The sequence below is a fragment of the Canis lupus genome, chromosome X (genome assembly GCF_048164855.1).
Source record: "Canis lupus baileyi chromosome X, mCanLup2.hap1, whole genome shotgun sequence".
Taxonomy (NCBI): Eukaryota; Metazoa; Chordata; class Mammalia; order Carnivora; family Canidae; genus Canis; species Canis lupus.
In genome coordinates, this window is record NC_132876.1 from 819,289 (window position 1) to 833,280 (window position 13,992).

At 41.3% G+C, this 13,992-nt stretch overlaps 1 protein-coding gene across 2 annotated transcripts in view; it reads left to right on the top strand.

Moving 5' to 3' along the window:
• The first annotated feature begins 1,219 nt into the window (after positions 1-1,219).
• Positions 1,220-13,992, top strand: part of F8 (coagulation factor VIII) — a 148,733-nt gene continuing 135,960 nt past the window's right edge. For both annotated transcript variants that reach the window (XM_072818167.1, XM_072818168.1), the window contains exon 1: positions 1,220-1,579. In XM_072818167.1, coding sequence (XP_072674268.1) covers positions 1,434-1,579 — 146 coding nt within the window. In that variant the 5' untranslated portion in view covers positions 1,220-1,433. The remainder of the gene's footprint in view (positions 1,580-13,992) is intronic.

Below are 13,992 nucleotides of genomic sequence, written 5' to 3' on the forward strand. Positions count from 1 at the left end.
CTGTGTACGACTGGGCTCGCAGTGATAACATTTGTTATAGCAACCCTGGTCAAGTCTCTTCTCATTATCTCCTATACTTTGAGGCCCTCAGTCCTCCTGATAAACATTAACCTGACTAGGGACTCTGCTTGAGCTCAACAGCGTGACACGTTGGTGTAAGCAGATATGTCGTATACCTGGGACAAATGTAGACCTTAAGCATCAGGTAGCGGCGCCTGGGTGGCTCAGTTGTTTGGACATTGGCCTTCAGATCAGGTCAGGATCCCACAGCCCTGGGATCAAGCCCCACCTTGGGCTCCCTTCCTAGTGGAGAGTATGCTTCTCCCTCTTCGTCGCTCTCTCTCAATATTTTTCTCCCTGTCTCGGTGTCTCTCTCAAATAAATAAATAAATAAATAAATAAATAAATAAATATCTTTAAAATAAAGAAACATCAGGTGACAACAATGCAAGATAAATAAATACATGAATGCCGCATGGTTATAAGTGCTATGGAGAAAAATGAAGCCAGGAGGGATTTCAGCAGTGTCCGTGGAAGTAGAGAGCTGAGAGTGTAAACGCAGTGGTCCACATTTAAGCTCACGGAGGAGGCGATTGGAGCCAATCTTGAAGGAGACGTGGAAGTGGGAATGTGTGGCGATCTGGGGGAAAGTGTTTCAAGTAGAGGATATGGCAAGTGCTAACGTCTAGGTGCAAAACTGTGCTTGATATTTTAAGGAAGAGCAAGAAGGACAGTAGCCGTAGTGACAGGAGACCCCAGAGGTCTGGAGGAAGGGGCCGTGCAGATCACGGGAGATGCTCTAGGCCATACTAAAAACTTAGGATTTTACTCTGAATGAGGTTAGAAGCCAGTGGAGGGTTCTAGGCAAAGGACCGACACAATCTGCTTTATAGTTCTAAAAAGAGGGGCACGGGTAGCAACAGGGAGACTATTAGAATACTGGTTACCCTTGTTTGTGCAAGGGGATTCCAGAATTTCCAACAACATCCAGAGCTCCTTTGGCTGCTGCTGCTGCGAAGGAAGAGACTTTGAGTAGGCTACGACTATGGATACACATCAGAGCTCCTCTTCGCCTTGACCTTTCCGTCCCTCCCTTCCTTTCCTTAAACGTTCTGATTAAATCAGCATTCTTGTGCCCCTAGTACTCTCAGAACCCAATGGGTTAAGATTTAGCTCTGCCTCCCTTTTCCTATTCAGTGCTTCCTGTGGCTGCTTCCCACTGCCAAAAAGGAAACAATCTTATCTGTTGCTGCCTACTGCCAATGCTGCTGTAACATCCAGCAGGTAAAGGTCCCTAACATTCACAGCAACAGTTGTGGGACTTTTCATGAAATCATAGAAAATTTGCCTTTTTTCTCCTGGGAGCTGAAGATATTTTAGGGAAGAATTAATCTCTTGTTTCTCCAGTTGAACATTTTCTAGCAATACGAGCCATGCAAGTAGAGCTCTACACCTGCTGCTTTCTGTGCCTTTTGCCCTTCAGCCTTAGTGCCACCAGAAAATACTACCTCGGTGCAGTGGAACTGTCCTGGGACTATATGCAAAGTGACCTGCTCAGTGCGCTGCACGCGGATACAAGGTAAAGGCGTGTTCCATAGGGTCCAGTCAGGATTGTGAGGAGGGGACTGGTTGGAGGAAGGTGCAGACATGACGTTAGGATGGTTGTAATGGTATTAAGCACTGGAAAAGCACTATTGAGGTAAGGTGTGCATGCTGATTGGCAGCCCTTTCACAGATCCGGACAATTTGTTGATATGTTGTTATGTTTTGTCCATTACTTCTCTTTGTCACGTGCTGCCACTTTGGAAACATAGACAGTAGAGTAGAGGGAAAATGAAGAGGCGAAGAGCCGAGAAAACAGACCTTCCCTCAGCCTACTCCAAGCTTCTATACAGAGAAGCAGAGCAGTGAGACCCCCTCAGTATTATACACAACTTTAGTCTGTCCTCCTGTGTCGGTGTGGCGTGGTTCTGATATCCTTGCCCAGTTTTGTTTAAGGATAGTATTAGCCAGGATTTCAGAACCTTTTCATTTGGGGGGGGGGGGGCTCCAGTGCATTTTGGGAGACTAGTATTAAATGATTTTTCAATATTATCTATGATCATCAATTTATCTGGAGCTTTCTGCGTCCTCTTCTGTCAAATTTGGTTATGTATATTTTTTCTAGAAAGCAATCTAGATTTTTCAAGGTTTGGTAATGTATTGGTATCAAGTCACATACTAGTCTTGTGATGTTCAACTGTTCTGTATCTGTAATTATATTTCCTTTTTCATTCTTTTTTTAAAGACTTTATTTATTTTATTTATGAGAGACACACAGAGAGACATAGAGAGAGGCAGAGACACAGGCAGAGGGAGAAGCAGGCTCCATGCAGGAAGCCCGACATGGGACTGGATCCCGGGGCTCCAGGATCACACCCTGGGTCAAAGGCGGTGCTAAACCACTGAGCCACCCAGGCTGCCCTCCTTTTTCATTCTTATATTCTGGGTGTCCTTTCCCTCTCTTAAGAATATTTCCAGGAAGTTTCTTAATTTTTTTGATCTTGTCAGGAACCGTCTTTTGTTTCTATCAGTTGAAGCTTTTACTCACATTAAATCATTCCTTCTTCCCAATTTCCTTTGGTTCATTTTGCTGATCTAATTTTGCTAATTGAGTTGAATGCTGAAATTATTTATTTTAAATTTTGTTTTGTTTCCTTTAAATGTGTTGTTATAAAGATTTAACCCCATGTATAATAACAATATAAATATTAAATGTGATCGTGTCATAAGTTATATTATTTTTTGTTCTTTCTGTTTGGCTCCCCACCCTCCTACGTTAGCCCCCTTCTTGCCTATCCCCAAACAAATAACCCCAATATGATAATATGTGCTCATGCACATACACATACATAAATATGCAAATAAAGGTTTTCTTGGTCATTGCTTGTTTTACAAAAATGGGATATTACAAACCTGTTTATCTCTTATTAACACCTAGTAGAATTCTGAGTAAGCATAGCTTCAATTCATTTTTTCTTAATTTAAGAGGGATGTGAGGGGAGGAGCACAGTGAGGGGGAGAGAGAATATCAAGCAGGCTCCATGCCCGGCATGGAGACCAATGCTGTGCTCGATATCACAACCCTGAGATCATGACCTGAGCCGAAATAAAAAGTCAGATGCTTGAGCCAGGTGCCCCAATTCATTCATTTTAATGGCTACGTAAGATTTCATATTTTCCATATTACTTCCATTTTTTGTTCATTATATGCTGTATCATTACACACTGGTGCTTTTACTCCTGTGGGACCGATTCTCAAGAAGGATATTACTAGAATGAAGGGAGTATTTTCTATTTGGTTTTAATCTCCAAAAAGGCCAGAACTCTTCACACATTTCTACTACCAACATATGCGAGTGCCCTTCTCCCCACTTTAATTTGAATAAGTTTTATCTTGTTCTTTTAATTTTTGCCTATTTAGTCAGATACGGAGTGATACTGCGTCAGTACTTTAATTGAATTCCTTTTACTTCTTAAGTTGAACATCTCAAATGCCTGTTGGGTGTTGCATTTATATTTTGAAATTTGACTATTGATATGTTTTGCCCATTTTCCTTTGGGCTCTTTTATTTTTTTAATGACAGAAAACCTTTTATCACCACATATATTGACTATTTGTTATACTGCATAAACATACTAGTGTATAGTGCAGTTTTCCCCAAAACCTGTTGTCTACTGATTTTGTTCATGACTTTTACTAAGATTTAAAATTTTTTATAGTTTTTTATTTTATTTTTTTATATCTATCTTTTATATCCTCAGAGTGGCCAGTTGGTCAAAAATGTTTTCTGCATGTCAAGGTTGCGTGTATATTTCCCAAATTTTCTTGCAAGATTTTTATTGGTTTGCTTTTTACATTTATGGCAACAATTCATCTGATAATTATTTTTGTATACGGTATAGAAGTGGGATCTGTGTAGTAGTATTTCCATCTAGATCAATAGCCTCTGGCAGTGGCACCATTTATCAAATAATACGTCTTTTACTACTGATTTGAATAAACACATTCATCGTATAAAATTCTCGTACACATTAGTATGTATTTCTGGATGCATTATGCTTCTTCATTGAACTGCTTTATTTTTGTCTTGCCATGCCAATACCATACCAATTGATTACAATGAGTCTATTATATCTTCTGATACCTGGTAAGCAAAATCAGTACTCGCTGCTCTTTTTTAAAAATCTTTCTTAGCATTTCTTTTTTTTTTAAGATTTTGTTTATTCATTTGAGAGAGAGAGAAAGAGCACGCATGAGTGGGGTTGGGGGAGAGGGAGAAGCAGGCTCCCCACTGAGCAGGAAGCCCAGTGGAGGCTCAATTCCAAGACCCTTCGGATCATGACCTGAACTGAAGGCAGACGCTTAACTGACTGAGCCACCCAGGTGCCCCTGCCTTTCGTAGCACTTCTTACTCACTTTATTCTATGTAAACATTTTAAATTTTCTTCCAATTAAAAAAAGCTAAGTCCTAGGGGGCGCCTGGGTGGCTGAGTGGCTGAGCATCTGCCTTCAGCCCAGGGCGTGATCCCGGGGTCCTGGGATCGAGTCCCACATCGGGCTCCCCGCAGGGAGCCTGCTGCTCCCTCTGCCTGTGTCTCTGCCTCTCTCTCAGTATCTCTCATGGATAAAAAAAGATATTTAAAAATAAATAAATACAATTTTAGTGTTTTTTTTAAATGAATAGGTGAATGCTCCATCTTTTTTTTATAGCTCAAATAACATTAGAATCACCTATTGTTTAAAAGTTAGATAAGATTCATTTATCAGTCCATTTGCTTCAAGTGACATTTGGAATATTTTTAATCATGTCTTCAGGCTCTTTTATTAAAATGTCAAATCAAGCTTCAACTTTTTTTGAAGTCAGCTTTAATAATTTTATATCTGTGCAGATTATCACTTTATTTTTTCAATTCCGTCGCCACATGATAAGTAGTTATGTGCACTTTCTTTTTCTTAAATTCCTATGTCTTTGTTATTGATCTTTTATCCACAAACGGGTTTGCAAAGGATTTATTTTGTTGGTGGTGATAGTCTTTTCAAAGAATGAGCTTCTGGGTTTCTTTTTCTCAATTATTTTTTTAAAGATGTATTTATTTATTTGAGAAAGAGCACGAGTAGGAAGGGCAGAAGGAGAGGGAGAGAGAGTCTGCTTCGGACTCTGTGCTGAGAGTGGAGCCGGATGCAGGACTTGATCTCATGACCCTGAGATCATGACCTGAGCCAAAACCAAGAGTCGGACACACAACTGCCTGTACCACCCAGGCCTCTCCCCAGTTATGTTTTAATATTTATTTTTAGATTTTATCTCTATCAGGCTGCCTGGGTGGCTCAGGAGTTGAGCATCTGCCTTCCGCCCAGGACATTACCCCAGAGTCCCAGGATCGATTCCCACTTTAGGCTCCCCACAGGGAGCCTGCTTCTCCCTCTGCCTGTGTCTCTGACTCTCTCTCTCTCTCTCTCTCTCTCTCTCTCTCTCATGAATAAATACATAAAATCTTTAAAAAAAAAGGCTTGATCTTTATCAATGATATCTTAGTTTCTTTGGATTTATTGTGTTGTATTTTTTCTAATACTTTGGGAAAAGTAATGTTATTTTTCTTTTGTCCTTTGTTTTTAATAGTGAAGGCATTTAAAGCTATATGTTTTTCTCTGAGAACTTTTTTTTTAGAATCTCTGAGAACTCTTTTGCATATCACATAGGTTATGATATGAAGTTTTCGTTATTTGCAGTAGTTTGTAATATCCTCTTGGATTCCATTTAAGATCATGATTTTTTTCTTTCTTCTTTTTTCCAAGCTTTTATTTCAATTCCAGTTAGTTAATATACAATATGATGTTTAGTTTCAGATGTAGAATTTAGTGATTCGGCCCTTCCATACCCGCCCCCCAGTGCTCATCACTGACAAGTGCCTTCCTTATTGCCCATCACCTATCTCACACCCATTCCCCACCACCACCACCTCCCCTTGAGCCGCCATCACCTTGTTCTCTATAGTTAAGAGTCTGTTTCTTGGTCGGCCTCTCTTTTCCACCCCCCTCCATGTTCATTTGTTGTGGTTCTTAACTTCCACAAGTGAGCGAAATCATATGGTACTTGTCTTTTACTGACTGCCTTGTTTCACTTAGCTCAGTACTCTCTGGCTCTACCCACGTTCCTGCAAATGGCCAAGATTTCATTATTTATTTGTCATGGTTCAGTAATATTCTGTGTCTGTGTGTCTCTGTGTGTGTGTGTGTGTGTGTGTGTGCGCCATATACTACATCTTCTTTATCAGTCAGTGGACACTTGGGCTCTTAATTTGGCTACTGTAGATAATGCTGCTATAAGCATAGGGATGCATGTTATCACTTTGAATTAGTATTTTTGTACTTTTGGTATTTACCCAGTAGTGCAATTGCTGGGTTGTCGGGTAGCTCTATTTGTAACTTCTTGAGGACCCTCCACACTGTTTTCCAGAGTGGCTGCACCAGCTTGCGTTCCCACCCACAGTGTGAGAGGGTTCTCCTTTCTGCATCCTCACCAACACCTGTTGTTTCTTGTTCATTTTAGCCATTTTGACAGGTGTGAGGTACTATCTCATTGTAGTTTGGATTTGTAGCTCCCTGATGACGAGTGATGTTGAGCATCTTTTCATGTGTCTGTTGTATGCCTTCTTTGGAGAAATGTCTATTCACATCTTCTGCCCATTTCTTAATTGGATGATTCATTTTTTGGGTATTGAGTTTTTAAGTTCTGCCTATTGGATACTAACCTTTTATCAGATATGTCATTTGCAACTGTCTTCTCCCATAAGTAGGTTGTCTTTTAGTTTTGTTGATTGTTTCCTTTGCCATGCAGTAGCTTTTTATTTTGATGAAGTCCTAATAGTTTATTTTTGCTTTTGTTTTCCTTGCCTTAAGAGACATATATAGTAAGAAGTTGCTACAGCCAATGTCAAAGAGATTACTGCCTGTGTTCTCCTCTAGGATCATGATAGTTTCAGGTCTCACATTTAGACCTTGCATCCATTTTTTAAGGTTTTATTTCTTTATTCATGATAGACACACACATACAGAGAGAGAGAGAGAGAGAGAGAGAGGCAGAGACACAAGCAGAGGGAGAAGCCTGCTCCATGCAGGAAGCCTGTTGCAGGACTCGATCCCGGGATCACACCCTCAGCCAAAAGCAGATGCTCAACCCCTGAGCCACCCAGGCATCCCTCTCATCCATTTTTTAAAAAAGATTTATGTATGTATGTATGTATGTATGTATGTATGTACATAGAGTGGGAGAAGGGGCAGACAGAGAGAGAGAAACAGAATCTTTTTTTTAAGATTTTATTTATTCATGAAAGACAGAGAGAGAGGCAGAGACACAGGCAGGGGGAGAAGCAGGCTGCAGGCAGGGAGCCCGATGCGGGACTCGATCCCCGGACTCCAGGATCACACCCCGGGCTGAAGGCAGGTGCTAAACGCTGGGCCACCCGGGCTGCCCGAGAAACAGAATCTTAAGCAGACTCCACACTGAGCATGGAGCCTGTCACAGTGCTTGATATCACCACCCTGAGATCATGACCTGACCAGAAATCAAGAGCTGGGCACTTACCCAGCTAAGCCACCCAGGTGCCCCTAGGTGTTTCATCCGTTTTGAATTTATTTTCGTGTCTGGTATAAGAAAGTGGTCCAGTTTCATTATTCTGCATGTGGCTGTCCGGTTTTCCCAATACCATTTGTTGAAGAGACAGTCTTCTCTCCATTGAATATTTTTTCCCACTTTGTCAAAGATTTATTGACCATATACTTTTGGGTTCGTTTCTGAGTTTTCCATTCTATTCCATGGATTTATATGTCTATTTTTGTGCCAGTACCATCCTCTTTTGATGACTACAGCTCTGTAATACAACTTGAAGTCCAGAATTGTGATGCTTCCAATATTATTGCTTTTTTTTTTTTCAAGGTTGCTTTGGCGATTCGGGATGTTTTGTGCTTCCATAGAAATTTTAGGACTATTTGTTGTGCCTCTGCAAGAACTACTGTTGGTATTTTTATAGGGATTGCATTGAATGTATAGATTTCTTTGGGTGGTATGGACATTTTAACAATTTTTGTTCTTCCAGTCATGAGCTTGGAATGTCTTTCCATTTCTTTGTGTCATCTTCAATTTCTTTCATCTGTGTTTAATTGTTTTCAGAGTCCAGTTCTTTCACCTCTTGGTTAGGTTTATTCCTAGGTATCTTATTATTGTTTGTGCAATCGTAAATGGGATTGATTCCTTAATTTATCTTTCTGCTGTTTCTTTATTGATGTAGAGAAATGCAATAGATTTCTGTATGTTGACTTTGTATCCTATGACTTGACTGAATATGCATATCCGTTCTAGCAATTTTTTGGTGGAGTCTTTCAGGTTTTCTTTTTTTTTTTTCAGGTTTTCTATATAGAGTATCATGTCATCTGCAAATAGTGAAAGTTTGATTTCTCCCTTGTGGATTTGGGTGCCTTTTATTTCTTTTTGTTGTTGTATTGCTGTGTCTACGACTTGAGTAAAAGTGGTGACAGTGGGCATCCCTGTCACCTTAGGGATAAGTTCCCAATTTATCCCCATCGAAGATGATGTCCACTGCGGGTTTTTTTATATATGACCTCTATTTTGTTGAAGTGTGTTTCCTCTAAACGTACTTTATTTAGGGGCTTTATCATGAATGGGTGTAGTACTTTGTCAAATGCTTTTTCTGCATCTATTGCAATGATCATATGGTTCTTATCCTTTCTTTTATTAGTGTGTATCACACTGATTGATTGATGAATATTGAACCACCTTGGCAACCCAGGAATAAATCCCACTCAATAGTGGTGAATGATTATTTTAATGTACTGTTAGATTTGGTTTTCTAGTATTTTATAGAGAATTTTTGTATCCCTGTTGATCAGTGATATTGGTTTGTTGTTCTCCTTTTCAGTGGAGTCTTTATCTGGTTTGGTATCAGGATGATAGAATGAATTTGCAAGTTTTCCTTCCTTTTCTGTTTTTTTTGGAATACTTTGAGAAGAATAGGTATTAACTCTTCTTTAAATGTTTGGAAGAATTCCCCTGTGAAGCCATATGGCCCTGGACTTTCGTTTGTTGGGAGATTTTTGATGACTGATTTACTTTCTTTGCTGGTTATCAATCTGTTCAAGTTTTTTATTTTTTTTCCTGTTTCAGTTTGGTAGTTTACATGTTTCTAGGAATTTATGCATTTCTTCTAGGTTGTCCAATTTATTGGCATATAGTTTTCAATAATATACTCTTAGACTTATTTGTATTTCTGTGGTGTGTGATTTCTCCTCTCTTATTTGTGATTGATTTTATTTATTTGGGTCCTTCCTGTTGTCTTTTTGATAAGTCTGGCTAGAGGTTTATCAGTTGTATTAATATTTTCAAAGAACCAGCTTCATTTAGGAGCTTGAATTTTGATTGCATTTTTATTTGCTTGTTAAGTTATTTTTTTAATATTTGGATCAACTTTGAGTACCATAATAGTTTCTTATTGCTGTGTAACAAATCACCTCCAATTTTACAGCTTGCCACAGCACCAATTTATTATCTTATACTTTTAGTGCCTCAGAAGCCAGGTGGGCTGTACTGGGCTCCTCTACTCAGGGTCACACAGGACCAAAATCAAGTTGTTGATAGGGCTACCATCGTGACTGGAATTCAGTTCCTTCTCAGAAGTTCCATGTAGGGCCCTTCATCTTCATGCTAGGAAGAGTGCATCAGGTCTCTCTCATGCTTTTAATTTGTGTGACTTTTCCTGCCTTCCTGTTCCACTTTTAAGAACCTTTATGATTATACGGGGTGTGTTTAGATTTGGGATAATCTCTGCCTTTCAAGACCAGCTGATTAGCAACCTTAATTCCATCTGCAAAATTTTTTTGTCCTGTGACATAACATTTTCATGGGCACTACACCAAAGGGGAAAGGTCAAGAGAAGCAAAATTTTGCCTACCACGGGTATAATTTACATATAATGAAACACACTGAATTTTTAGAAGATTTTATGTATTTGTTCATGAGAGAGAGAGAGAGGCAGAGACACAGGCAGAGGGAGAAGTAGGCTCCCTGCAGGGAGGCTGATGTGGGATTCTATCCCAGGACTCTGGGGTCACGCCCTGAGCCAAAGGCAGACGCTCAACCGCTGAGCCACCCAGACGTCCCAGAAACACACAGATTTTTAATGTGAAGTTTGATAGGTTTTGACAAATGCATACAAATTACATCAGCACCACCTTAATCAACACGTAGAACATTTACATCAATCATTCTGCCAGTTTTCAGTGAGTCTCCCTACCCTGACCTGGCCCCTGGCAACAAGCTGGATTCATTTTCTACTTTTTAAGACTTTTACATCATTAGAATTATACAGTATGCACTCTTCAGTGTCTGGCTTTTTATCTTTACCATCATGATTTAGAAATTCATCCAGATGGTTGCGCAAAGTAGCTTTAGTCCTCGATTGTTGATTATTGCTCCATTATGGGAATATATCACAATTTGTGTATCTACTGCCGCGTGGACCTTTGGATTGTTTCCAGTTTGGGGGCTAATATAAAGAAACTTGCAATGAGCATTCCTATACAAGCTTTTGTGTGAACATCTGTTTTCATTTATCTTAGTTGAATATCTAGGGATGAAATTATTTGATTATATGGTAAATGCGTATTTAACTATAAGAACTGCCAACAGATTTCTAGAATGGTTGTACCATTTTATATTCTCACCAATAACAGATGAGAGTGCCAGTTGCCACACATCCTGGACAATACTTCATGTTGCCAGTATTTAGGTTTAGTCACTTTAATGACTGTGTGGCGGTATCTCACTGTATGTTTAATTTGCATTTCTGTGATGACTAAAGATTCTGAGCATCTTTGCATGTATAATTGGCTGTTCCCGTATTTCCTTTGATAAAATGTCTGTTCAGAGCTTTGGCCCATTTAAATTTTTTTTGAATTTTTTTATTGGAGTTCAATTTGCCAACATATAGCATAACACCCAGTGCTTATCCCATCAAGTGCCCCCCTCAGTGCCCGTCACCCAGTCACCCCCACCCCCTGCCTACCTCCCTTTCTACCACCCCTTGTTCGTTTCCCAGAGTTAGGAGTCTCTCATGTTCTGTCTCCCTCTCTGATATTTCCCACTCATTTTCTCTCCTTTCCCCTTTATTCTCTTTCACAATTTTTTATATTCCCCAAATGAATGAGACCATATAATGTGTGTCCTTCTCCGATTGACTTATTTCACTCAGCATAATACCCTCCAGTTCCATCCACGTCAAAGCAAATGGTGGGTATTTGTTGTTTCTAATGGCTGAGGAATATTCCATTGTAGGGTTATTTGTCTTGTTATTTTTGAGGCTTGAGAATTCTGTATATATTCTGGATCTGTTTTCAGATGTACTTGTTTCAAATATTTTGTCCCAGCACAAAGTTTTTCATTTTGATGAAGTCCAATTTATCTGGTTTTTTTCCTTTGGTTGCTTGTGCTTTTGAGTCATATCTAAGAAACTATTGCCAAATCCAGGGTTACACAGAATCATACCCATATTTGCCCCCAAGAGTTTTATACTATTAGCTCTTACATTTAGTTTTTTAATACACTGGATTAATTTTTGTGTGTCATTTGAGGAATGGATTAAAATTCCTTCTGTAGTCTATATAGCCTGCAGTTGTGCAGTGTTAATGACCCTAAGGTACAGGCCCATATGGTCAGTAGCCTGATATCTGACTGAACAAGTAGCCACTTATCTATTAATGGTGGTCTTGTTAAAAATTATTAAAAGATAATTATTCTTAATGCATTGTATTTTGTATTGTAGGTTTCATTTAGCATGCAGCTTGAGGTATAGTGAATAACACTATAAAATTGAATTTAATGGAGAAGATTTATTATCTAGTTCTCTGTTGTGCAGGCAGTCACGTATATTTTTACCAGGAAAAAGTTGATACGGTTTTTATTTTGATGATACCATTTTATAGTCTAGATTATTTTGATACTGATTAATGGGATACACTGACTCTGGACACATCCTGACCAACTCTGCCAAGTTTTGAAATAAACATCTGGGGAAATTCAGTTTTATATTATCTGTTCCTGCAGCTGCTCAACTTCTTCTAAGCAAAGGTCAGGGAATATAATAGGTTTTCCGATTCATTTTAGATAAAATGTGAAAGAACAGTTCATGTGAAGGACATTGCTGCCAAATATATTTGGCAAGACTTATATATCAAATCCCAAGGGAAATGCACAAACAAATCCCACAGAAATTAGGAAGGAGTAAAGCCCATGAACTGGAACATTTTGTCACTTATTGTGCAGATTACCCTGAAACTGACAGAGGTACATACATCACGTGTTTCTGAACCCGAAATAATTCTGAAACTATTTACTGTAATAGAAAATGTCCTCTATATGCTCATCCCGGAACTGAATCACATACCTGGATGGTGCTAATGCTCTTAGGCATGTCCCTTTGAATAGAGTCTCCTACTATGGACCATGTCCCACTAGAATAGAGCCTTGGCATTCTGTTTCTCTGTCTCACAACTTTCTTTTATTTATTTATTTTTACCTGTTTCCTTAGAGGGAGAAAAAATTATTTCTGTGTGCTCTTGATCCTGTTCCCTGTGTGCTCTTCCAAGGTCTTGTTATAGTAAACGTTTTCTGTGTCTTACATTCTCATTTTAGCCAGAAGTATTAAAGTGGAAGCACTGTGCTGGTGGACCTCAAAATACCTATCTGTTGACATGGGTCTCAGTTTTGTTAGAAACTGGTGGAAGCTTTGGAGAAACTGGATGGAGTAGACTCTGCAGAACCAGGGACACAAAAACGGAATAAAGGACGACGAGATTAGTGTTGAAGGACATAATTGTTAAAGTGGGCAGGAGATAGGACAAATAGGGTGTACAGAGGGGTGCACTTGATGGTATGCGCACCCCATGATATAGTTAAATGACTGAAAGCCACATAGGTCTACAGCCATGGAAGTTTTAGGGATGGTTAAAATTAGAGCATATTTAAATATGAATTAATATTATTGGGTTGAGATCCCGGGAAATGGACTCAGGGAGCTCAGGGGCTGCAGCGAGCCCTGCGAGTTGCCCCAGTGGGGCCACCGTGGCCGGGCTCTTGTGTCTCCATCCCGGTCCCTTAAGCACCAGGCCGTACTGGGAGGCCCAGCGGCTCCTGGGGGGCGTGGCCTGCCCTGGGAAGGGGCGTGGCCTGTCCTGGGAAGGGGCGTGGCCGGCCCTGGGAGGGGGCGCGGACTCAGGGAGCTCAGGGGCTGCAGCGAGCACTGCGAGTTGCCCCAGTGGGGCCGCGGTGGCCAGGCTCTTGTGTCTCCATCCGGATCCCTTAAGCGTGGCCCTCCTGGGAGCAGCCCTGCGGCTCCTGGGGCGGGGGCGTGGCCTGCCCTGGGAAGGGGCGTGGCTGGCCCTGGGAGGGGGCGCGGACTCAGGGAGCTCAGGGGCTGCAGCGAGCACTGCGAGTTGCCCCAGTGGGGCCGCGGTGGCCAGGCTGTTGTGTCTCCATTTGGATCCCTTAAGCGTGGCCCTTCTGGGAGCAGCCGTGTGGCTCCTGGGGAGGGGGCGTGGCCGGCCCTGGGAAGGGGCGTGGCCGGCCCGGGCAGGAGGCGGGGTCAGGGTTTGCGTGCCCGCGGTGCTGGAGCGAGAGCGCGGCCAGGCGGTGGCTCGCTCGCAGAACCATCCCATTTCCGTCCCCACCTCGACCTCCGCGCACTCACCTGCCTTGTCCTCACGCGGATGGGGCGCGGGCAGGTTCCCAGGGGGGCGACGGGCGGCCTTTGCGTGGGCCACATCTGTGCCCGCCCTGTGTGTGACAGCACCTGAGGGCGCCCCTTCTGGCCCGCGTCCCTTTCGTATGACCATTACCGAGTCGCCCCCCAGTTTCTAATTCACTGCGTTTTTGCCGTGGG